Genomic DNA, 24858 nt, shown 5'->3' on the forward strand with positions numbered 1-24858 from the left:
GCCAGAGATCAAGATAACCAGAAGAAGAAAAAACTTCACCTGACCGAACTGTTCTCCTCCCGCTCCTGCTGGCTTCGCAGATTCTGCCATTACTCTCCTGTCATGTGGTTAATCAAAATTCTATAAAAATCTAAATGAAAATGATACAAACCTAAAAAGTAACTTCTATTGCCATTGCCAACTATGTAAAAATAGCCTACATAAAGCCGACAAATAAAAACATTGCAGCCTGCAGGTAGAAAATATCCTGATAAAAATAAATATTCTATAAATCACATTGTCTACTTATGGCCTGTCTGCAACAAACTTGAAACATTGTATCAATTATTAACTTGGGTCCGACCAGAAGCTTGCCCTAGCGAACTAACAACATTGTGTAAAATATGCTGGGCCCTCAGAGTTTCCTGTGCCAGTGAGCTCGGGACAGACACAGCTGTCGGCTATTTGCGCAAGGGATAAGAAGCAGTGCTCGACTTGGGCAGGAGCTCACCAGAGCTGAGGACCGGCACCTCAAATGTTCTACTGCTTGAGCTCCTGTTGCTCTTGTAGAATATTAGCTCAAAAGTATTGTGTAGCTCTTGCACCTGAATATAAACAGTACCAGCACCCAAAATGAGTACCAGCACCTATTTCAGTCCAAGTCAAGCAATGATAAGAAGTAATCAGGTAGGCCTGTTTTATGACGTTTCCACTGGATCAGAGCATGACATTTTTCCCTTTCACGCTGAGTGGTTATCGAAAGAGAGAGGGCTGGAAAGATTTTTCAAATACATTGAGGAACTATTGCAATTATCAATGGATGTAAAAACAGACTTTGTTTGCTTGCTGTTTGAGGTGAAGAAAACATTACTTTGAGAAGCTCCACAGGTCATTAGTCGTGGTGCGTTAAGCCGATCAGAAATACTATCAGATCCCCAAATGTACACATTTATATGCCTATGTTTAGCCTATGGGCCTACTTCTATGCATGTGCGTCCTAACTCGACATTGACAGGAGCGCTGCAAACAAAAGATAATGAATAAATTGACAAAACCCGTAAATGGAATTAAATAAATCAATTCTTTCTCACAAGTGTAGAATATGTTTTACGCTCTGCAAACAATGTGTCCACTCTGACAATGATAACAGAAAGACTGGAATAATAATATTGAGTGCATTAACAGAAATTCCCATTAACAAAGTAACAAACTTTGTAGATGAGAAATGACAGGAATTAACAGTAAATGTACTACTGGTGATATATGTAAAGGGGAATTGATATACACTAACAATCAAATACAAACAATTCACACAATGATGTTATGAAACAACGAATGTGCACAAATTGGCGGGAGAGAGCGCATTCTGGAGAGAGAAGTGCATTTTTATTTATTTTTATTTGTTTAATTTCACCTTTATTTAACCAGGTAGGCTAGTTGAAAACAAGTTCTCATTTACAACTGCGACATGGCCAAGATAAAGCACAGCAGTTCGACACATACAACAACACAGAGTTACACGTGGAATAAACAAACATACAGTCAATAATACAGTAGAAAAAAGAAAAATCTATTGTGCAAATGTGGTAAGATAAGGGAGGTAAGGCAATAAATAGGCCATGGTGGCGAAGTAATTACAATTTAGCAATTAAACACTGGATTAAACACTGGAATGGTAGATGTGCAGAAGATGAATGTGCAAGTAAAGATACTATGGTTCAAAGGAGAAAGATAAATAAATAAATACAGTATGGGGATGAGGTAGTTGGATGGGCTGTTTACAGATGGGCTATGTACAGGTGCAGTGATCTGTGAGCTGTTCTGACAGCTGGTGCTTAAAGCTAATGAGGGAGATATGAGTCTCCAGCTTCAGTGATTTTGGTTCCAGTCATTGGCACCAGAGAACTGGAAGGAAAGGCGGCCAAAAGAGGAACTGGCATTGGGGGTGAACAGTGAGAAATACCTGCTGGAGCGCGTGCTACGGGTGGGTGCTGCTATGGTGACCAGTGAGCTGAGATAAGGCGGGGCTTTACCTAGCAGAGACTTGTAGATGACCTGGAGCCAGTGGGTTTGGCGACGAGTATGAAGCGAGGGCCAGCCAATGAGAGCATACAGGTCGCAGTGGTGGGTAGTATATGGGGCTTTGGTGACAAAACGGATGGCACTGTGATAGACTGCAATCAATTTGCTGAGTAGAGTGTTGGAGACTATTTTGTAAATTACATCGCCGAAGTCAAGGATCGGCAGGATAGTCAGTTTTACGAGGGTGTGTTTGGCAGCATGAGTGAAGGATGCTTTGTTGCGAAATAGGAAGTCAATTGTAGATTTAATTTTGGATTGGAGATGCTGTCACGCCCTGACCGTAGATTGCTTTGTATGTTTCCTGTGTCTGTGTATGTACCATACGGGACTGTTTCGGTTGTTTGTTTGTACTTTTGTTAAGTGTTCTGTTGATTTATTAAATATCTCATTATGGACACTTACCACGCTGCACATTGGTCCGATCCTTGCTACTCCTCTTCAGACGAAGAGGAAATCCGTTACAGAACCACCCACCAGAAAAGGACCAAGCAGTGTGGTAACCAGGAGCAGAGGGTTCTGGATTCCTGGACATGGTGAGGAAATTTTGGACGGCAAAGGACCCTGGGCACAGCCGGGGGAGTATCGCCGTCCGAAAGAGGAGCTGGAGGCAGCTAGAGCGGAGCGGCGCCACTACGAGGAATTGGCGCGAGGTAACGGGCGCAAGAGGCAGCCCCAGAATTTTTTTTTTTGGGGGGGGGGGGCACACGGGTAGATTGGTGGACTCAGGTAGGAGACCTGAGTCAACTCCCCGTGCTTACCGTGGCGAGAGAGTGACTGGGCAGGCACCGTGTTATGCGGGGGACGATGTCCCCAGCGCACGATGACCCCAGTGCGCACGCATAGCCCGGTGCGCTACATCACAGCTCCTCGAATCGGCCGGGCTAGAGTGGGCATCGAGCCAGGAGGGATGATGCCGGCTCAGCGCATCTGGTCTCCAGTGCGTCTCCTCGGCCCGGGGTATACTGCACAGCCCTACGCACGGTGTCTCCAGTTCGCCAGCACAGCCCAGTGCGGCCTGTTCCAACTCCCCGCACTTGCCGGGCTACAGGGGGAATCCAGCCAGGACGAGTGGTGCTAGCTCTGTGCTCGAGACCGCCAGTGCGCCTCCACGGTCCAGTGCATCCGGTGCCTCGGCCAAGGACAAGGCCTCCTGCATGTCTCCCCAGCCTGGTGAGTTCTGTGTCTGTGCTCAGCACTAACCCTCCTGCATGTCTCCCCAGCCTGGTGAGTCCTGTGCCTTCTCCCAGAGCCAGGCTTTCTGTGTGTCTCTCCAATCCAGTGATAATCCATGGCAAGAAGCCTCCATTGATGATCCATGGCACGAAGCCTCCAGTGATGATCCATGGCACGAAGCCTCCAGTGATGATCCATGGCACGAAGCCTCCAGTGATGATCCATGGCACGAAGCCTTCAGTGATGATCCATGGCACGAAGCCTCCAGTGATGATCCATGGCACGAAGCCTCCAGTGAGGATCCATGGCACGAAGCCTCCGGTGAGGATCCATGGCACGAAGCCTCCGGTGATGATCCATGGCACGAAGCCTCCTGTGAGGATCCATGGCACGAAGCCTCCGGTGAGGATCCATGGCATGAAGCCTCCGGTGAGGATCCATGGCATGAGGCCTCCAACGAAGGACGTCAGTCCGGAGCCTCCAGCAACGCATTCTAGACCGGAGCCTCCAGCAACGCCCTCTAGTCCGGAACCTCCAGCGACGCCCTCTAGTCCGGAGCCTCCAGCGTCGCCCTCCTGTCCGGAACCTCCAGTGTCGCCCTCCTGTCCGGAGCAGCCAGAGTCTCCCTCCTGTCCGGAGCAGCCAGAGTCTCCCTCCTGTCCGGAGCAGCCAGAGTCTCCCTCCTGTCCGGAGCAGCCAGAGTCTCCCTCCTGCCCGCTGCGAGGGTCCCCGGTCCGGGGTCGGCGGTAAGGGTCCCCGCTCCAGAAGCGCCACCTAAGTGGGCCAAGACTAAGGTGGAGCGGGTTCCACGTCCCGCACCAGAGCCGCCACCGCGGTGAAATGCCCACCCAGACCCTCCCCTATTGGTTCAGGTTTTGCGGCCGGAGTCTGCACCTTTGGGGGGGGGGGGGTACTGTCACGCCCTGACCGTAGATTGCTTTTTATGTTTCCTGTGTCTGTGTCTGTACCATACAGGACTGTTTCGGTTGTTTGTTTGTACTTTTGTTAAGTGTTCTGTTGATTTATTAAATATCTCATTATGGACACTTACGACGCTGCACATTCTTGCTACTCCTCTTCAGACGAAGAGGAAATCCATTACAGATGCTTAATGTGAGTCTGGAAGGAGAGTTTACATTCTAACCAGACACCTAGGTATTTGTAGTTGTCCACATATTCTAAGTCAGAACTGTCCAGAGTAGGGATGCTGGACAGGGGGGTAGGTGCGGGCAGAGATCGGTTGAAGAGCATGCATTTAGTTCTACTTGCATTTAAGAGCAGTTGGAGGCCACGGAAGGAGAGTTATATGGCATTGAAGCTCGTCTGGAGGTTAGTTAACACAGTGTCCAAATAAGGGCCAGAAGTATACAGAATGGTGTCGTCTGCGTAGAGGTGGATCAGAGAATCACCAGCAGCAAGAGCGACATCGTTGATGTATACAGAGAAGAGAGTCGGCCCAAGAATTGAACCCTGTGGCATCCCCATAGAGACTGCCAGAGGTCCGGACAACAGGCCCTCTGATTTGACACACTGAACTCTATCATAGAAGTAGTTGATGAACCAGGTGAGGCAGTCATTTGAGAAACCAAGGCTATTGAGTCTGCCAACAAGAATGTGGTGATTGACAGAGTCGAAAGCCTTGGCCAGGTCGATGAATACGGCTGCACAGTAATGTCTCTTATCGATGGCGGTTATGATATCGTTTAGGACCTTGAGCGTGGCTGAGGTGCACCCATGACCAGCTCGGAAACCAGATTGCATAGCGGAGAAGGTACGGGGGATTCAAAATGGTCGGGGATCTGTTTGTTAACTTGGCTTTCAAAGACCTTAGAAAGGCAGGGTAGGATAGATATAGGTCTGTAGCAGTTAGGGTCTAGAGTGTCTCCCCCTTTGAGGAGGGGGATGACCGCGGCAGCTTTCCAATCTTTGGGAATCTCAGACGATACGAAAGAGAGGTTGAACAGGCTAGTAATTGGGGTTGCAACAATTTCGTCAGATCATTTTAAAAAGAGAGGGTCCAGATTGTCTAGCCCGGCTGATTTGTAGGGGCCCAGATTTTGCAGCTCTTTCAGAGCATCAACTATCTGGATTTGGGTGAAGGAGAAATGGGGGAGGCTTGGGCGAGTTGCTGTGCGGAGTGCACGGCTGTTGACCGGGGTAGGGGTAGGCATGGCCAGCCGGAAAGCATGGCCAGCCGTAGAAAAATGCTTATTGAAATTCTCAATTATAGTGGATTTATCAGTGGTGACAGTGTTTCCTAGCCTCAGTGCAGTGGGCAGCTGGGAGGAGGTGCTCTTATTCTCCATGGACTTTACAGTGTCCCAGAACTTTTTTGAATTTGTGCTACAGGATGCAAATTTCTTCTTGAAAAAGCTAACCTTAGCTTTCCTAACTGCCTGTGTATATTTTTTCCTAACTTCCCTGAAAAGTTGCATATCACGGGGGCTATTCGATGCTAATGCAGAACGCCACAGGATGTTTTTGTGCTGGTCAAGGGCAGTCAGGTCTGGAGAGAACCAAAGGCTATATCTGTTCCTGGTTCTACATTTTTTGAAAGGGGCATACTTATTTAAGATGGTGAGGAAGGCACTTTTAAAGAATGACCAGGCATCCTCTACTGACGGCATTGTGCATCTGGACGCATGGTCAATCCGACGTCTGCATTGGCCGTGCAGCATTTACGGTGATATGGCCTCAGCAGAAGTCAGGGCATTCATACTTCTTGCGCTTCGCGGAGCAGTGCTGAGCTGTTGTCAAATAAGTGAGTTTGTGTTTTCTACCGTCAACCGAGGCGCATGGCGAAGCCGTACGGAACTTGATTTGGCCTCTGCATGCCTCTGGGGGCTCTGCAATCGCATCACACCCTCCATATGGAGCCTCCGACCACATTTTCGGATCAAGCATAAATTGGCATTTAGTCTAGGCCTCCACAATGGATTAGTTCACTGAGATGGGCGCAAATATATACAGTATATATTTATTACTGCTCGACTAAAACAATCGAACAACAGCCTAACAACCAAACAATTGACCAGTAGACTAATTGGGGTCAGCCCTAGTTTGCATAATTAATGCCTAAGGAAATTAATTGAATGTGTCCTGTTTCATGTGAGTTGTCATGTGTCCTTGGAGTTCAATAAAGTATACCCAAAATAATCTAGCAGTGTTATGAAAACTCTAATTGAAACATTCAGCGAAAGTTATTTAACAAAACTCCAAATAGTGTTAATTAAACCTCCCTGGAAAACTTTCAGAAACCATAGTAAAACATTCTCAGAACCTCCCTGCAAGTAATAGATTAATGTTCAATTTTCACTTCTTTTCTCAGAACGTTAAAACTATCAGTTTTACCAGTCAGGAAACGTATGGCTTTGTTCCCGGAACCAATTGGAAACCAAAAACGTACATTCCCACAGCTTCCAAGGAACCAAATGTGCTGGCTGGAAAGTCTCCCATGCAGTTACTGTAGATGAGAGGAGTGAGAATACAGAGTATAGATGAATCATGACGGCTCATTGTCAGTTAAACTGTGAGTTATGCTCCCTGTCTCTCCCAGGCATTAAACACTGGAGACATCCATCATTCATCCAGTACATGACATTTACAGCAACTCATGTGTTCACTTTAGGGCTTTTTCACTCTACTGTTCACTCTACAGTAGAGAAGCAGAGAAACAACTACTGTATATCTGTGCCTGTGTAACAGATGGGGCTTACACCTGCTGTCACTGCATTGTGGATTTCTGTATAATGTGTTTATTTTGATTGCTGCATTCTTAGAACAGGGGCCTGTTGCACAAAACTAGGATAAGGGATTAAGCCAGGATATCTTGGTGATCCTGGCTCAATTGATCCGTAATCCGGTTGCACTAAAGATGGATAGGGGGCAGGAGGATATGTTATGGTATAAATTACCATGGAGATTTATTCTGTGGAGCTAGCCTGCTCCAGACCAGGCTAAATTCCAGGATCTATTTAATCTCATCCCTAATGTCAGTCAGCAGTCACCACAAATGGAAACCAATAGTTATTTCACTGCTCACTATACATTGTTATCACATATAACTAGACCCACTGTTATTATTTAAACGTTTGTGATCATTAATTTCAATGATTTTGGATAAAAAATGATTTTTAGATGATGTTGCTATCATTAGATAATTTACAGTTTCCCATAGACTATAAGGCTATATATAAAATGATAGAATATTAGGGCCACAGAGGGGAAAAAAACACAAGTCATAATATTGTAACCAGTTGTTTTAAAGGAGGACAGTTGTTAAAATGACAGATGTGGGGCATTTCGTGAAATTGTACTTCAGTATGGTTTCATAAACAAAGACATGCTGATGTGCCAGAATATTAAGTATCACATTGTCATAAGTATCAAAACTGTAAAAACAATATGTAGCTTTTCTGCAGAAAGAACCAGCCTCATAAATTTATGACTTTATCCTTTTTCTTCAGTGTGGCCCTAGTACTCTGTCATATAAACAAATACACATTCCATATGAATATAAAAACACAATGTGTAACATTATGTTCCTTTATTGAATAAGGACAAAACAAAGCAGGTAAACCATCAGCTCCTTTCGAAACTGAAGTCACAGTGACTCTACAAGATGGAAAGCACAGAATCCAAGCATATTATACAAAATGATACATACACATTCAAAGGTCTGTATATAACACACCCTGCATGTCTGCACACTAAAATAAATGCAGGACAAATCCATACACATCAACTGAACAGACAAATGAATGGATGCAGTAGCCTCCCTGCAGCCTTGTATTACACACAGTATACCGCACAAACATCATAAGAGGCCAAATTCGTCAAAAAACGAACCCAAAAAAACCCAAATTCCTCTGCCACCGCAGGACATATTTAACCAAAATTGAAAGCACACATACTAACTAAAATAATTCAACACATATTGGTCCCTCAGCAGCCGACCACTGTCGTCATCAGGGAAGATTGCCGGATTGTCCCAGTCCATGGCTGGTGGCACTCTGGGGGCCCTCTCCTTCCTCAGGCAGGCCACATTGTGGAGGACAGCACAAGCCACAGTAATATCACATGCCCTAACAGGGCTGACCCTTAATTTGTGAAGGCAGTGAAAGCGTGCCTTCAGGAGGCCAAAGGTCATTTCAACTCTGGCCCTGGTCCTGGCATGGGCATGGTTGTAGGCCTGCTGTGCTTCCTGGGGGTCTGTGAAAGGTGTCAGGAGAAAAGGCTGGCAGCCATACCCCCTGTCTCCCAGCAACACACCAGAGAATTCACCTGTCAACACAAAATCTCATCATTACTACCTCATAAACACAGTGATATTCTTGACACAGCCATGATGGTTATAAATAGGGGTTGTGTGGCTTACCTTGTGATAGGCACTGATAGATTTCAGAGGCTCGAAAGATTCTGGAGTCATGGACTGAGCCAGGCCATTTTGCCACAACATTGCTGATCACACAGTCAGCATTGCAGACCATCTGAAATCATAAGATGAGGAATATTACACCAATCAATGCACATCACTGGCAATGCAGAGTGTTCGTCAATGGACAATATCAAAAAGTTATGTTCACCTGAACATTAATGCTGTGAAAGGATTTCCTATTCACAAAATCGGCCTCATGGGCACCTGAGGGGGCTTTTATCCTTATGTGTGTGCAGTCCACTGCACCAATGACATTGGGGAAACCTGTCACACAAAGTAATGAGTATCCTACTATGTGTTAACAGTTGTCCTGTAATTTGTAGATCCTCTTACCTGCAATCCTATAGAACTCCTCTTTGATGTCACAGAGTCTTCTGTGGCCAGGGAAGGAGATGAAGACATCTGCTAATGCTTTGATAGCCAGACACACACTCCTTATTGTGCGGCAAATTGTGGCCTTGTTCAGCTGTTCTGCATCCCCCACTGAGTACAGGAAGGCTCCACTAGCAAAAAAGCGCAAGGCCACACAAACCATTTGCTCCACACTCAGTGCATGGCTCCGTGCAGTGCGGTGCTTAATCCTGGGACCCAGTAGTCTGCATAGATACCTGATGCCATCTGCAGAAAACCTGTATCTTTCATATAGATGGTCATCAGGGAAGGCCAGTGGGTCCAACCGGTCCCTGAAGACCCTTTCTCGCCTGAAGGCTCTCCTCAGCACAAGTGCTTCTTCATCCACCACATCTCGCACGAATGGGCATGCCATTGTCAGAGCAGAAAGGAACACACAATTTTGGGCCTTCATATAGGCTAGTGGCCACACCTGGTGCTGGGGGGGTGGGCAAAAGAGGGCGATGCCTTATAACGATGACTTGGTTGTACTGATTGCTGGGAAAATAAAAAAAACCTTAGAAAGATGCCACCGTCCTGTGTGCTCACAATAAGAGCTCATATGTCATGGCTCACTTGACTTTACGAGAATATACCTAATTTTTATTTTGAGCTGTGTCATCTTCTTGGAGCTGGGGGAGGAAAGAAAAATAATGATTAATACATTTGTGTTACAGTTAGCATACAGTGTACATTGAAGGCATATCTCACCTCCCTCTCAAGTTTTTTTATTTCAAGGTCCAGTTTCCTAATTGTCCTCTTTTTTATTTCGGACTCCAGTGCAAGATTTTCCATCTTTTTCTTCTTGTACTGAATGTCTATGTCTGCCAGTTCTATTTGGCGCCGGAGGTGGTTGCCATACAACTTTCTGATAGCTTGTGAGCTCTGTGAACACAATACAATTAGCGCAGCTGGAATTTGGCAGGATGTGGTGTCCTTTTATTAATACGCACTATGTTGCCAGGCTGGTTTTCCCACTGTATAGCATCTGGGTCCTGTAAAAGAAATTAGATTTTTTGATTTTGATGAGGACTCCTCACCATTGTAGAGTAAATAGTACTTTCACAGTCTTAACATGATACCTCATGCCTTCTGGAATCCAGAGAGATGGTCTCCTCCTCATCATCGTCTCCATCATGTGCTGTTGCTGCTGCACTGGGGCCTTCACCCTATCACATTTAATCGGATTCATATTGAAGCTAGTAGACAAGACATGCCAGGCCTACAGTATGCCTTTGATGGAGTACTCACTGGATCAGCATCGTCTGGTGCTTGTGCTGGTGGCTCTAACAGGAACACAGTGCTGCCAGACACTGCAAGGCAATAGGTAAACCAAAGTCAGACAGTCCAAATTGATTCAATATGAATGTGGTTGTATCCCATGTAGAGATGGAAGGACATACCTTGAATGAAGCGGGTGGCATCTTGGGAGGAACCTATGCTCGTCTCTTTCCCCCCAGGGATCCCCTCTAAGACGGGCCTGCCTTTATTTAGCTCCAAGGCCATGTCCTCTGCTGGGGTAAGGTCAGCCTTTGGTGACCCACCACCCGTGCCTTGTCTGTGGGTATTCTTTTTCACTGCTAAAACAGTACAGACAATGTGTGAGCAGGCACCTTCTGGGTACAATATATGCTTGTGCTTTGTTAAATATTAGTCAGGGACCATACCATTCTGCAGAATGTTCTTGTATTTGATTTTGACCTGCTGCCATGTCCGTTTTGGCCCGTTCATGTTTAATCTACACACACACACACACACACACACACACACACACACACACACACATTTAATGGAGTCACACTGCAAAAAATTACTTGGTATTTTTGTCTTGTTTTCAGTAAAAATATCAAAAAATTTATCATAGCTTTATACAGTGTGATGGAGTTACTTTACACAATTTCACTCATATCTGCAGTGCATTTCAATTAAAAATTTAACCGTTTCATAATTACAGTACAGCTGCATTTTTGGAGATGTGAATTAAATATTTGAATTGTAATTGTGATGTTTCAGCGGAGCGGTGAGTGTGTAATTGTGCACTACTTACGCATTCAGGCGGTCTGCAATACTTTGCCACGCTTTTTCTCTTTGCTTTATCACTGTGGCGGTGTTGCCTTTCTTCTTAATTATATCTTTTACCTCCTCGTATGCCTCCATGAGGATTTGTGCTTCCGACGGGGAAAAGTACGCGGCTCTAGTTGCCATGGTAAATCAGTTAATCTGTGATCTGTGGCGGGGTCTATTTGAGTGAGCCGTGAGCGCGCACCTATCCAGGATTGGTTTCACCTGGCTTAATGAATCCGTGTCTGCTCATCCTGGCTTGGTCTTTGTGCAACCAATTAAGCCTGGACGCACATGTTTTGGCTTCATTGAGCTCAGCTGAGTCATTTATCCCGGATGTCTTAATTCTACTTTTGTGCAACAGGCCCCAGGTCTCCAATATTTTTTTATTTTTTTATCAGAGTAAAAATGTAAGAACTTTTATTGGCCTAAAATCTGACCGTCTTTCGTTCCCAATTTTTAGCCTCACAATTTAGTCAACTGCATGTACAGTTCACAACGCAATCTGTTGGGTGGCAAATCTGCCACACATTTGACCCCTAGTCCCTGGTCACATACTGCTTTCCCCTGATCTAAGAACTGTGATCAACAGCCAGCTTTATGGCCTCAATGCAAGGTGGAATGAAACAATGAGACCCAAACACCTGACACTACAAACCTACAAAGTAATTAATTTTTTTCTCAGACTGAGAAAAAGAGGGCAACTTCGACAGAGGTATAGAAAGAGTTTATAGAAAGAGTTGAGGATGCTTGTCAGGGCAGGAGAACACCTTAACAATTCAACAAACATGTTCTGGGCTAGCCGAGCAATAGCCTGAGGGAGAGACAGCATGTGGAAGAAGTTTTCTCCCCTCCTCTCCTAACGCGTCTGAGGAGTTGGGAGCGAGATAGACGCAGTGATAGGCATCAGAGCCAGCTGTGGAATAACACAATTTACACTTCACTTAGAGCAGGTAACAGAGCCACCTCCCCATGGCCCTCAGAGGGGCCGCCAACGTGTGAGACTTGGCCAAAGCTTTAGAGTCCCAACCCCAGTCTCAACCCCCAGCCCCTGGCCTGCACCTTCACAGTCTTCCAATTAAAACAAAATAAAACACTCAGCAAAGAGCTGTTTTAAGAGACCTGGCTCTGTTACTGCAGCGGTAAAATTGACTAAGAATGAACCGAATTCCAAGGTAGTAATGAAATAGAGAGACAAAATCTAATGTAGCACCACTACACCCACTGCTGTTTTAGAATGCTTGAACAACATTTCGGGGAGTTTTGTTACGTTCGTGGCAAGTTCAGACGCTGTGACATTTATTGAATTCACTCTTATTTTCTCACTCTCTCTCTGTGTCAATCAATCTCTGTTTCTCTCTCGCTCTCTTTCTCTCTACTCCATCCTCCTTTCTATGTAGTGAAAAGATGTGTAGTGTGGGTATACAGCCTACTTTGTAGGACATTTCCAGAGGACTTTGACACTAATGATTTACAGTCAATGGGGTACTGTGCACATGAAAAGATTAAGACAATAATGAATCAAGAATCCAAAAAGCGGTAGTCATTCAACTGTAACCAGGAGGACAGGATACACATGAATGCACACGGACACTGTCTCGTAAGTAATGTGACTGTCGGTCACTCACCCACTCACTCTCACTCACTCATTCAGTCACCCACCCATCCATCCATACACCCATCAATACAATTGAAGAGAAGGGTTGCTATGCTATCCTATCTGCCCCCCTTTATCAGGCATGTACAAAGAGAGAACAGGGGCCCCATACTGCTGACAGGGGAGGTTAGTATTGAGCCAGTGTGTGTGAATGAGTGGTGGGCGGTATCAAAGGAATTCTCCCAATTGGAGTGAGTGGAGCTAGAGTTGCCCTGCCCCTGACACTGTCCTGCCCTGCACACTTGTGTCATATGAGAGGTGACAGGCTACGAGAGCAAACTAGGACAGGTTAAAGGACAAGGTAAGACACCTCACATTTTCCTCCTGTGTGGTTGCCCCCAGGGCCTTTTTACATCAGCTACTGTAGGACTACATCTATTAACATAGTAGAGAGAGGGAGAGAAAGAGAGGGAGAGAGGAGAAGACACTGTAAACAAAATGTACAAGATGTACATTGCTCAGTACCACCATCACTGCCTGATTCTTTGGAAACTGATATGTAGCTGGTTTCTTTGATAAATATCAAAACATCTGAAGTCATAATCATTTACATGTGATGTGATCTACAGTAAACCAAACCTTGATTTTTTTTTCAAAAGGTCATTTTATTTTCTGTTATATATATGCTATTTTCCATAGACGTTTATTATAATACACACAGCTGGTCTTCTAGAAATGTACCATAACAATGTGCTTTGAACTCCCATTGAGAGCGCCTAAATGACCAACATTGACAGGTGTAGAGAGGGAGGTAATTTATCATTCACAATCTATAGGACACAGGTTAACATTCCTTTAACATCATGTTCATGGAACTTGACTGATATTTGTGGAGAAACACTTTAGAACTGATCGGATCTGAACCCTACCTACAAGTCTATCTTGCAAATTCTATAGAAGACATAATTGATGGGAAATAGTATGATCATTGTTTAATCAACTAATTTAAAGGTTTTTGATGTCACCTCATCTAAAGGTTTTTAATGAAGGCCTCAAAATTCAACATAAATCATTTTACAGTAGGCTGCTATGCATTTGAGATACAGTATTATGTCAACAGCCATTTTCATTTGAATGGCAGCTCAGTATACAGTATACTGTTGCTGAACAGTAGGTATTGTATATGTCATGTTCTCTCGTTGAATGTGTGATAGCCTGGCATATTATACAGGTAGAGATTGAACAGCTCTGTTTATAATCCCTTTATTCTGTATTGCACTGCCCTCAGGTGTTCATAGATCACATTGTTGTCAATCACAGCATGGGAGATGTACAGTCATTTGTATCTTAATTTTCTTCCAGGTTATGACTCTGCCAGGAGTATTGAAGTTCATTCAGAGACAATGAGCACCAGCTGTAATCGGTGAGTGGTTCTCCATGGATGGCTACTCAGGTCAGCAGGTGAACTCAGCGACTGTCAGATACAGTCACATACAGTAAACTCAGATAAAATTGCACAATAAAAATCTCTGTCAGGCAAACTCAAAGATAAACCTATGTCAGTTGAGGAGTCACTAACAACCCTGTGATAATTTGGTATGTAGACTACAGTAGTCGTTCAAGTTATTGTGTGCAATGTACTCTAGGTCTAGGTCACTGACCACCCTGCTATACATGTACTGTAGTGCTGTGTGTTACTGACCATGCTGCGGCTTGCCACATTCTGTGTGTTTTATGTGTAGGCCTAGTATGTATGTCCCCATCTGTGCTGTAGTATGTAATGTGCGACCCCCCTCCCTTCTCTATGGCTTGCTGTGCCATCAGCACAATTCCAGCCTCTGTAAGCACAATAACTCCAAAGGTCACAGCGGGGTCACACTCACTGCCAGTGTTAATCTCTATGATAGTTTTATTTAACTCACACAAAAGCACACAATCACACAATTAGAATAGATTCTAACTCTGAGCTGCATTGCTCTGTTAACCAGACATTTCCGACTGGATTTGTGTGTGTCTATGTCACTGAGGTCTAGAGTGATTAGTTGTATCAGAATGATATTAGTAGACCCTTCATAATGTAATTTGACACGTTGCTGTGTGTGTTGCATGTCAGCTGCTTTGCTCACATGAGCACCTCTATTGATGTGAGTTTTTTTCATTTTTTTTCATTTTTTTCGCAGATTGACATTTCATGAAATGACAATGACTAGATGAATACATTTATTTTTTTAAATGTATACTGCCTGTTAAATGTCCAGACCAGTCTAAATCCACTTTTTCTCACTGAAAGAGGATGGCCAGAACTTACCCATGCTGTTGCACAACGATTTAAATCAATGAGTCATCGTTTTAGTCAAAGTATGATATTTTTTCGCTTTGAGTGACAAATCCGACCTGCCCACTTCCTGCAAATCCATGTGAATGCAGTATTTTTTCTTATGCTATTACATCCAAATTCTTTTCAGCCTACATTTAGTTTCAGGGCTGAGTTTTATTTGAATGTTACCATCCACCAGCATGGCGTTGTTTATTAGTCAGAAACAGCTGCAAAGTTCCTCTTCATGACTGAGATGAGCCAAACAGCCTTGTGTCCACTTGGCCGCCTGAGCCATGGAGCAAATTAAAATAGTGGGTGTAAACTTGTGTTTTTGCACTAGGGCTGTTCTAGTCACAGTATTACCGCAACACCACAGTCATGAGTCAACACCACAGTCATGAGACCGCAGTAAAATTCCATGTGACCATTGAGTCACAGTAATCTCCTGTTATGCACTCTGGACATCCATTGGTAGTACGTACCCAATTTACTAACTACCATCAGGTCCTAATGGCCTGGTACTCAGCACTCTATTGTCCCTCTAACCACTCTGATGTCAATGCAAATGCAATCAAAAGTCACATCAATCACTTGTCATCAAAACAGTATCACACTTTTAAAACTCACCTTACTGTGATGACCAATTTGAAGAAAGAAGTTCAACAGCAGGTTGAAACTGAGTGGAAAACATGGTAATTGTGAATGTTGTTTTCAAGCCTAACACAACGAAACAGATTTGACTTGGTTTCCCAAATTAAGCACTGGGTAGATGCAGGAACAAGGTTGGAGAGCCCATGGTATACAGTTTGGGCGGAATATAACCAGTAGTTGATGCTTGGATTTAAATAAGTGTTCTCATATTTATTTGTCAGCTTGCTCATATTAAGCACATGATCTGCTATAAAACCGAAGTAGCCTACCAGGCATCATTGAAAAACGGACGACGGGAAAGCGGGAAAGCATCGACGGGAAAGACGGGAAAGCATCCATTCTCTATTCCAGTGCATACAGATGACATGTATTTTTTCTCGGCCCCTGTTCCTGACCATTTGATAATGGGTCATTCTAAATTTAAACTAATTGTACGTATTAGTAAAGACAAGATTAAATTGAGAATAGTCTGATCCAGAACATCCCAAACATGCTTAGTGGGTGACATTTGTAAGCAGGCCATGGAAGAACTGGGACATTTTAAGGTTCCAGGAATTGTGCACAGATCCTTGCGACATGGGGCCGTGCATTATCATGCTGAAACATGAGGTGATGGCGGTGGATGAATGGAATGACAATGGGCCTCAGGATCTCGTCACGGTATCTCTGTGCATTCAAATTGCTATCAATAAAATGCAATCATGTTCGTTGTCTGTAGCTTATGCTTGACCATACCATAATCCCACCGCCACCATGGGGCACTATGTTCACAACGTTGACATCAGCAAACCACTCGCCCACACGATGCCATACAAGTGGTCTGTGGATGTGAGGCCGGTTGTACATACTGTCAAATTCTCTAAAACGACGATGGAGGCCGCTTATGTTAGGGAAATTAACATTAAATTCTCTGGCAACAGCTCTGGGGGACATTCCTGCAGTCAGCATACCAATTGCACGCTCCCTCAAAACTTGAGGCATCTGTGGCATTGTGTTGTGTGACAAAACTGAACATTTCAGTGTGGCCTTATACTGTCCCCAGCACAAGGTAATGATCATGCTGTTTAATCAGTTTCTTGATATGCCACACCTGTCAGGTGGATGGATTATCTTGGCAAAGGAGAAACACTAACAGGGATGTTAACAAATTTGTGCACAATATTTTTGAGAAAAAGATTTTGTGCGTATGGAACATTTCGTGGATCTTTTATTTCAGCTCATGAAACATGGGACCAACACTTTAAATGTTGCGTTTATATTTTTGTTCAGTGTATATATATAGGAACATTTTATAAATGGTATAATTGGGTGAAATGATCCCGCCGTCACCCCAAGATGAATGGTTTTGACCACCAAAGTTTTGCTTCACTATTCGCTACCCTGCTTTGATTGGTGTAACAGGTAGAAACGACGTGTGTAAAGGGTGAAATGGCACCCTTGAAAGAAAATTCAATGAACTTACAGTATATAGTGCCTTCAGAAAGTAGTCATACCCCTTGAATCATTCTATTTGTTTTGTTACAGCCTGAATTAAAAATTGATTTAAATAAAACACACAATAGCCCATAATGACAAAGTGAAAACATGTTTTTAGACATTTTTGCAAATGTATTTAAAATAAAATACAGAAATATCTAATTTCCATAAGTATTCACACCCCTGAGTCAACACATGTTAGATTCACCTTTGGCAGCGATTACAGCTGTGATCCTTTCTGGGTAAGTCTCTAAGAGCTTTGCACACCTGGATTGTACAATATTTGCCCATTATTCTTTTCAGAATTCTTCAAATTGGTTGTTGATCATTGCTAGACAACCATTTTCAAGTCTTGCCATAAATTTTCAATCAGATTTAAGTCAAAACTGTAACTCGGCCACTCAGGAACATTCACTGTCTTCTTGGTAAGCAACTCCAGTGTAGATTTTGCCTTGTGTTTTAGGGTATTGTCCTGCTGAAAGGTGAATTAATATTCCAGTCTCTGGTAGAAAGCAGACGGAATCAGGTTTTCCTCTAGGCTTTTGCCTGTGCTTAGCTACATTCCATTTCTTTTTTATCCTGAAAAACTCCCCAGTCTTTAACAATGTCAAGCATACCCATAACATGATGAAGCCACCACTATGCGTGAAAATATGGAGTGTGCCCCAAACATAACACTTTGTATTCAGGACAAAAATGTATTGCTTTGCCACATTTTTTGCAGCATTACTTTAGTGCCTTGTTGCAAACAGGATGCATGTTTGGAATATTTGTATTATGTACAGGCTTCCTTCTTTTCACTCTGTCAATTAGATTAGTATTGTAGAGTAACTCAAATGTTGTTGATCCATCCTCAGTTTTCTCCTATCACAGCTACTAAACTCTGTAACTTGTCAGGTTTTGGCCAAGACTGTTCGGGTTTTGGTCACTAGATGTCCCCATTGCACCTTTTTTGTACCTTTTGTTTTTCTTGCTCTAATTATTGTTTGCACCTGTAGGTCATTCCCTTGTTAGTATTTAAACCCTGTGTGTTCCTCAGTTCCTTGCTCAGTGTTTGTAAGTTAGCACCCAGCCCCAGCCCAAGCCTTGTTTTATACAGATATTTCTCTTGTTGGATTTTCCAGAGGTTCTCTGGTTTAGTTCTTGTGTATTATTTGAGTAGTCTTTTGAGGTTTGTTTTTCCCTGCTGTTTTTTACCACTTTGTGGAGTTTCTTTTGTATTTTGGAGGATTTCCATTTTGTGCCTCTTGGCTTTATTTTTGGACATTGTGGATTTAGTTTCTTTGCCTGAAGATTTTGTTCTTTAATTAAACCACCATCTCTAGTACTGCTGTGTCTGCCTCATCTTCTGGGTTCTGACGATTATTAGTGACTGTTTCTCGCACCGGGTCCTGACATAACTGTTTTAAAGTCTACATTGGCCTCATGGTAAAATCCCTGATCGGTTTTCTTCCTCTCCGGCAACTGAGTTAGGAAGGACGCCTGTATCTTTGTAGCGACTGGATCTATTGATATTCCATCCAAAGTGTAATGAATAACTTCACCTTGCTCAAAGGGATATTCAATGTCTGCTTTTTTTACCCATCTACCAATACATGCCCTTCTTGCGAGGCATTGGAAAACCTCTCTGGTCTTTGTGGTTGAATCTGTGTTTGAAATTCACTGCTTGACTGAGGGACCTTACATATAATTGTATGTGTGGGGTACAGAGATGAGGTAGTCATTCAAAAATCATGTTAAACACTATTATTGCACACGGAGTGAGTCCATGCAACTTATTATGTGACTTGTTAAGCACATTTTTACTGCTGAACTTAATTAGATTTCCCATAACAATAGGGTTGAATACTTACTGACTCAAGACATTTCAGCTTTTCATTTTTAATTGATAACTTTTTGAAAAACATAATTCCACTTTGACATTATGGGATATTGTGTGTAAGCCAGTGACCAAAAAATCTAAATGGAATCTATTTTAAATTCAGGCTGTTGTAACACATCAAAATGTAGAAAAAGTCAAGGGGTGTGAATACTTTCTGAAAGCACTGTAATTACTGAACATGTCATTTGCGGCGTGCATGATCATGAGCAAAGTCATTGTAGTCTATAATTTAACTTCCCCTGTATGAACCATGAGCACGGGCTTGCTTGGTCCTGTGTTGCTCAGTTAGTAGAACATGGTGCTTGCAACGCCAGGGGTGTGGGTTCGATTCCCACAGGGACCAGTACGAAGACGTATGCACTCACTATAAGTTGCTCTGGATAAAAGTGTCTACTAAAGTATAAAATGCTTTACTGCAGCCTACCTACCAAAGGTTGCACCATGTCCATTACAATGTAGAAAACACGTATCTTTCAATAGTTATCAATATGCCCAGAGTTTCATCTTATTCTTTTTAACTCTTTCAATGACAGATTCACGGCTGCAATTTATGGAGGATGCCAAAACTTAAAATAGCAATAGATGGCAAAGACAAAGATAGACCAGTGGTTTCCATCTGTGGGAAGTTTTCCCCATGACAAATCCAGCTCCAGAACCAGTCATAGAGCCAGCTGGCTAATCCTTTGAATATGGTGTAGTAAAACAAAACACAGCGACAACAGATAGCATTCGCTAGCTAGATAAGATTAGCAAGATAGCTAGCTAGTTAGGTTTAGATTTAATTTATTTGCACCAAAGAAAATAAGTGATAAACAACAATACAGATAAAAAACTAATAAATAAAAAACGGTGTGCGGGTGGGTTTGGAAGCCCAAAGGCTTAAATAAAAACCACAAAACAATATACAATACATAAGTACAAAGATAAAACAGATAACAAAACCCACCAATCATAAATGTACAAATAAACCGATCAGCAATCACAAAAAATAATAAACAGTATGTGTTTTGTTGAAATGTGTGTGTGTGGTGGTGTGAGTGTGTGAGAGTTGGGCTATATGGAGGAGATTACTGAGTAGTTTGGTTCATCAGGCTGACCCCCAGTCTTCGTTATTGAGGGAATTCTGGCAATGTGAAGATAAGAATTCCAGAGTATGGTACCTCTGTATCTGATAGAGAATTGACTATGTGAGGTGCGACAGAGGGGAAGGTGAAGGTTATCGCAGCGGCTTGTGTTATATAGATCGATTTCAAAATGAACCTTGAAGAATCCATGGAAGGGTTTAGGTAAACTATTTTTGAGGCATGAGTATTTGTAGACGAAAATGCATAATTGGCGTACATTGATGTCGTATATAGGCAATATTTTGAGTTTCTTAAACAAAGGTGCAGATAGAGCCAGGTAATTAGAGGAGGTGGCTAGTCTTGCAATTGTATTTTGTATGATGAGTAATTTTTGTATGTAGGAGGCATATTTACTGGCCCAGACAATATAACAGTAAATGAGATATGGGTCAATTAAGCTATAGTAAAGAGTAAGGAAGCAAGACTGATGAACCAAACCACTAATCTTCCTGATGACACCAACAGATTTCATCACTTTGCTGCAGACCAACTGAATATGATCTTTCCAGGACAACTTTTCATCAATAAGAACTATGAGTAATCTAGTGGATGTGACTTGATCCATATCAGTCCCACCGATTGGGATTCTGGCTTTTTCTTTTTTACATTTCTTGTTCTTACTGGTGAATACAATAAAGCTAGATTTTTTTAAACATTTAAAGATAATTAGTTTATCTGAAACCATTCAGGAAATTTGGTCATGCCTGAGTTGGCTTCATTAATTAGTGAATCAAAATTCTTGTGTGATAAAATCTAATTGGTATCATCAGCAAAGAGAATGGGAAGTAAGACATTTATTTTGTATGATTTTTTTATTGAAACTTTATTTAACTAGGCATGTCATTCTTATTTAAAATGACGGCCTACCCCAGCCAAACCCGGACGGCGCTGGGTCAATTGCGCGCCGCCCTATGGGAAATAACTATATAACCAATTATATGTATAATCAGCTATATATGGTTAGCATGCTAGCTAGCTACACTGACAGCTGTCAGTGCCCTATTTGTTGATGTTTATCAACTACACATGAAAATTCCAACACCTAATTTGTGAATATGTATAAGTAGCCTTCGTCATTCTTCGGAGATGAAACCTAAACCTGCATTTCCTCTCTAGGACAGGACATTACATTGAAATACTGGCGTACACCCTATCCTATCCAATGCCGTAGAGAAAGAGATAGGTGAAGTCAAACTAGCCCGGTTCATTGGAAAAGGTACATTGTTAATATTTTGTGGTAGCCAGGCTCGGCAAGGGAAGATTCTGCAAATGGAAAAGCTTATTTGGAAGAAGATTAAAAGCCATGTCCCTTGTGCTTATGCTAGGTTGAGGATAGTCATCACTGGGGTCCCAATATCTATGTCCACAGATGATATTAAAAAACATGTGAAGGGAGGAAGAGTGATAGAGGCCAAAAGGTTGATCTGTAGAAAAGAGGGTCAAAGAAGTGAAAGCTTATCAGTGCTACTGTAACGCTCTGGGTGTCGGGGGTGTGAAGTCAGGCGCAGGAACAACAGAGAGTTCAATATAGTGCTTTTAATGCACACACGGTAAACAATGTCCCCACGAAAACACTGGGTGTACAAACAAATGCCCCATACACGGGGGACAAAAAACCAGTCCAAATACACTCTACGAACGAATTAAACAATACGTTCGTCTACTCCCGATACCAAGGTACAACTGATCAATCCCGCACAAAGAAACGTACGGGCTGGCTGACTAATAAAGCCCAACTAATTATAATCACCTCAACACAGGTGTAACAAATAAACACATAAGGAGGAGGAGGAAAAGAGTCAGTGGCAGCTAGTAGGCCGGCGACGACGACCGCCGAGCGCCACCCGAACGGGAAGGGGAGTCACCTTCGGTCGGAGTCGTGACAGTACTCCCCCTCTGACGCGCGGCTCCCGCGCCGACACCGGCCTCGAGGTCGACCCGGGGGACGAGGCGCAGGGCGATCCGGATGGAGGCGATGGAAATCCCTCAACATTGACGGATCCAAAATGTCCCCCACCGGTACCCAGCACCTCTCCTCCGGACCGTACCCCTCCCAGTCCACGAGGTACTGCTGGCCCCTCACCCGGCGTCTCGAGTCCAGAATGGCCCGTATCGTATACGCCGGGGACCCCTCGATGTCCAGAGGGGGAGGAGGGACCTCTGGCACCTCACCGTCCTGCAGGGGACCAGCTACCACCGGCCTGAGGAGAGACACATGAAACGAGGGGTTAATACGATAATAGGAAGGGAGTTGTAATCGATAACACACCTCGTTTATTCTCCTCAGGACTTTGAAGGGCCCTACACACTGCGGCCCCAGCTTCCGGCAGGGCAAGCGGAGGGGCAGGTTTCGGGTCGAGAGCCAGACCCTTTCCCCCGGTACAAACACGGGGGCCTCACTGCGGTGGCGGTCAGCGCTCCTCTTCTGCCTTCTACTAGCTTGTTGGAGGGACTCCTGGACGGCCCTCCAGGTCTCCTTGGAGCGCTGTACCCATTCCTCCACCGCAGGAGCCTCGGTCTGGCTCGGATGCCATGGTGCCAGGACCGGCTGGTACCCCAACACACACTGAAAGGGGGATACGTTAGTAGAGGAGTGGCGTAGTGAGTTCTGGGCCATCTCGGCCCAGGGAATGTATCTCGCCCACCTCCCTGGCCGGTCCTGGCAATACGACCGCAGAAACCTACCCACCTCCTGGTTCACTCTCTCCACCTGCCCATTACTCTCAGGGTGATAACCGGAGGTCAGGCTGACCGAGACCCCCAGACGCTCCATGAACGCCCTCCATACTCGGGACGTGAACTGGGGGCCCCGATCAGAAACGATGTCCTCCGGCACCCCGTAGTGCCGGAAGACGTGGGTGAATAAGGCCTCCTCAGTCTGTAGGGATACCGGGCAACGGGAGGAGACGGCAGGACTTAGAAAACCGATCCACAATCACCAGAACCGTAGTGTTCCCCTGAGACGGGGGAAGATCGGTCAGGAAATCTACGGACAGATGAGACCATGGCCGTTGTGGAACGGGGAGGGGTTGCAACTTCCCTCTAGGAAGGTGCCTAGGAGCCTTACTCTGGGCGCATACCGAACAGGAGGAGACATAAACCCTAACGTCCCGAGCTAAGGTAGGCCACCAATACCTCCCCCGAAGGCTCCCCACTGTCCTCGCCACCCCAGGGTGACCCGAGGAGGGTAGGACGTGAGCCCACCGAATCAGTTGGTCCCGAACACCAAGCGGCACGTACTTCCGCCCCGCCGGACACTGAGGAGGCGCGGGTTCCGTCCGTAGCGCCCGCTCGATGTCCGAGTCCACCTCCCATACCACTGGTGCTATCAGCCTTGAGGCGGGGAGGATGGGAGTGGGTTCGGTGGACCTATCCTCCGTGTCGTAAAGGCGGGACAGTGCGTCAGCCTTTACGTTTTGGGAGCCTGGTCTATAGGATAACGTAAACCGGAACCGGGTGAAGAACATGGCCCACCTTGCCTGACGTGGGTTCAGTCTCCTAGCTGCCCGAATATACTCCAGATTCTGGTGGTCGGTCCAGATGAGAAAGGGGTGCTTAGCCCCCTCAAGCCAGTGTCTCCACACCTTCAGAGCCCTGACCACCGCTAACAACTCCCGGTCCCCCACATCATAGTTACGCTCCGCTGGGCTGAGCTTCCTAGAGAAGAAAGCGCAGGGGCGGAGTTTTGGTGGCGTACCCGAGCGCTGTGATAGCACGGCACCCACCCCAGCCTCGGACGCGTCCACCTCCACTATGAATGCTAAAGAGGGGTCCGGATGCGCCAACACGGGCGCATCCGTGAACAGAGCCTTCAACCTGTTGAAAGCTCCGTCCGCCGCTGCTGACCACCGCAACCGCACCGGGCCCCCCTTTAGCAGTGAGGTAATGGGAGCCGCTACCTGGCCAAAACCCCGGATAAATCTCCGGTAGTAGTTGGCAAAACCCAAAAACCGCTGCACCTCTTTTACCGTGGTCGGAGTCGGCCAATTACGCACGGCCTTAATGCGGTCACTCTCCACCACCACCCCCGAGGTGGAAATGCGATAACCCAGGAAGGAGACGGCTCGTTTGGAGAACACACACTTCTCAGCCTTGACGTATAGGTCATGCTCCAGCAGTCTACCAAGCACCTTGCGTACCAGAGATACATGCGCGGCGTGAGTAGCTGAGTAGATCAGAATGTCATCGATATACACAACCACGCCCTGCACGTGCAGGTCCCTGAGAATCTCGTCTACAAAGGATTGGAAAACGTCTGGAGCATTCTGTAACCCATACGGCATGACGCAGTACTCATAGTGGCCCGATGTGGTACTAAATGCGGTTTTCCACTCGTCTCCTTTCCGAATACGCACCAGACTGTACGCGCTCCTGAGGTCCAGTTTTGTAAAGAACTGCGCTCTGTGAAATGATTCCACCGCCGTAGCGATGAGAGGTAGTGGGTAACTAAACCCCACTGTGATGGCATTTAGACCTCTATAATCAATACACGGACGCAAACCTCCCTCCTTTTTCTTCACAAAAAAGAAACTCGAGGAGACGGGTGAGATGGAGGGCCGAATGTACCTCTGTCCCAGAGACTCCGTGACATATGTCTCCATAGCCAACGTCTCCTCTTGAGACAAGGGGTACCCGTGACTCTTGGGAAGCGCAGCGTTTACCTGGAGATCTATCGCACAATCCCTTCCC

General features: G+C 44.8%; 2 protein-coding genes across 10 annotated transcripts in view; one reads left to right on the forward strand and one right to left on the reverse strand.

Annotated features, from left to right (window-relative positions):
- The first annotated feature begins 481 nt into the window (after positions 1-481).
- The window catches only part of LOC139546514 (2-Hydroxyacid oxidase 2-like), a 32963-nt gene continuing 8586 nt past the window's right edge, over positions 482-24858 (forward strand). For 2 of the 5 annotated variants that reach the window (XM_071354975.1, XM_071354977.1), the window contains exons 1-2: positions 12992-13080; positions 14082-14142. In XM_071354975.1, the coding sequence (XP_071211076.1) occupies positions 14123-14142 (20 nt within the window). In that variant the 5' untranslated portion in view covers positions 12992-13080; positions 14082-14122. Of the gene's footprint in view, positions 667-12991; positions 13081-14081; positions 14173-24858 lie in introns of those variants that run through there. The other 3 variants (XM_071354979.1, XM_071354976.1, XM_071354980.1) reach the window with 3 other exon arrangements.
- On the reverse strand, positions 7745-11495 carry LOC139546512 (putative nuclease HARBI1). Of its 5 annotated transcripts, none has more exons than XM_071354972.1 (10): positions 10729-11495; positions 10465-10641; positions 10313-10374; positions 10144-10230; positions 10015-10056; positions 9773-9946; positions 9658-9693; positions 9005-9559; positions 8612-8723; positions 7745-8517 (listed from the first exon to the last, which is right to left on the reverse strand). In XM_071354972.1, the coding sequence occupies exons 1-7, from the start codon at positions 10790-10792 to the stop codon at positions 9658-9660; spliced, it is 642 nt and encodes a 213-aa protein (XP_071211073.1). In that variant the 5' UTR covers positions 10793-11495; the 3' UTR covers positions 7745-8517; positions 8612-8723; positions 9005-9559. The 5 variants fall into 5 exon arrangements, with proteins under 5 accessions (XP_071211073.1, XP_071211070.1, XP_071211068.1 ...); XM_071354969.1 differs by adding an exon at positions 8820-8935 and having other exon boundaries at positions 9005-9693; XM_071354967.1 differs by adding an exon at positions 8820-8935 and having other exon boundaries at positions 9773-10056.

Source organism: Salvelinus alpinus, chromosome 20, assembly GCF_045679555.1.
Source record: "Salvelinus alpinus chromosome 20, SLU_Salpinus.1, whole genome shotgun sequence".
NCBI classification, from domain to species: domain Eukaryota; kingdom Metazoa; phylum Chordata; class Actinopteri; order Salmoniformes; family Salmonidae; genus Salvelinus; species Salvelinus alpinus.

Coding starts and splice junctions, on each gene's coding strand:
- LOC139546512 (XM_071354969.1), bottom strand. CDS start 9,476: ATGAAGGCCCAAAATTGTGTGTTCCTTTCTGCTCTGACAATGGCATGC. Junction 8,936..9,004: donor GGAGTTCTATAGGATTGCAG/GTAAGAGGATCT, acceptor TTTGTGTGACAG/GTTTCCCCAATGTCATTGGT. Junction 8,518..8,611: donor CTATCAGTGCCTATCACAAG/GTAAGCCACACA, acceptor TTGTGTTGACAG/GTGAATTCTCTGGTGTGTTG.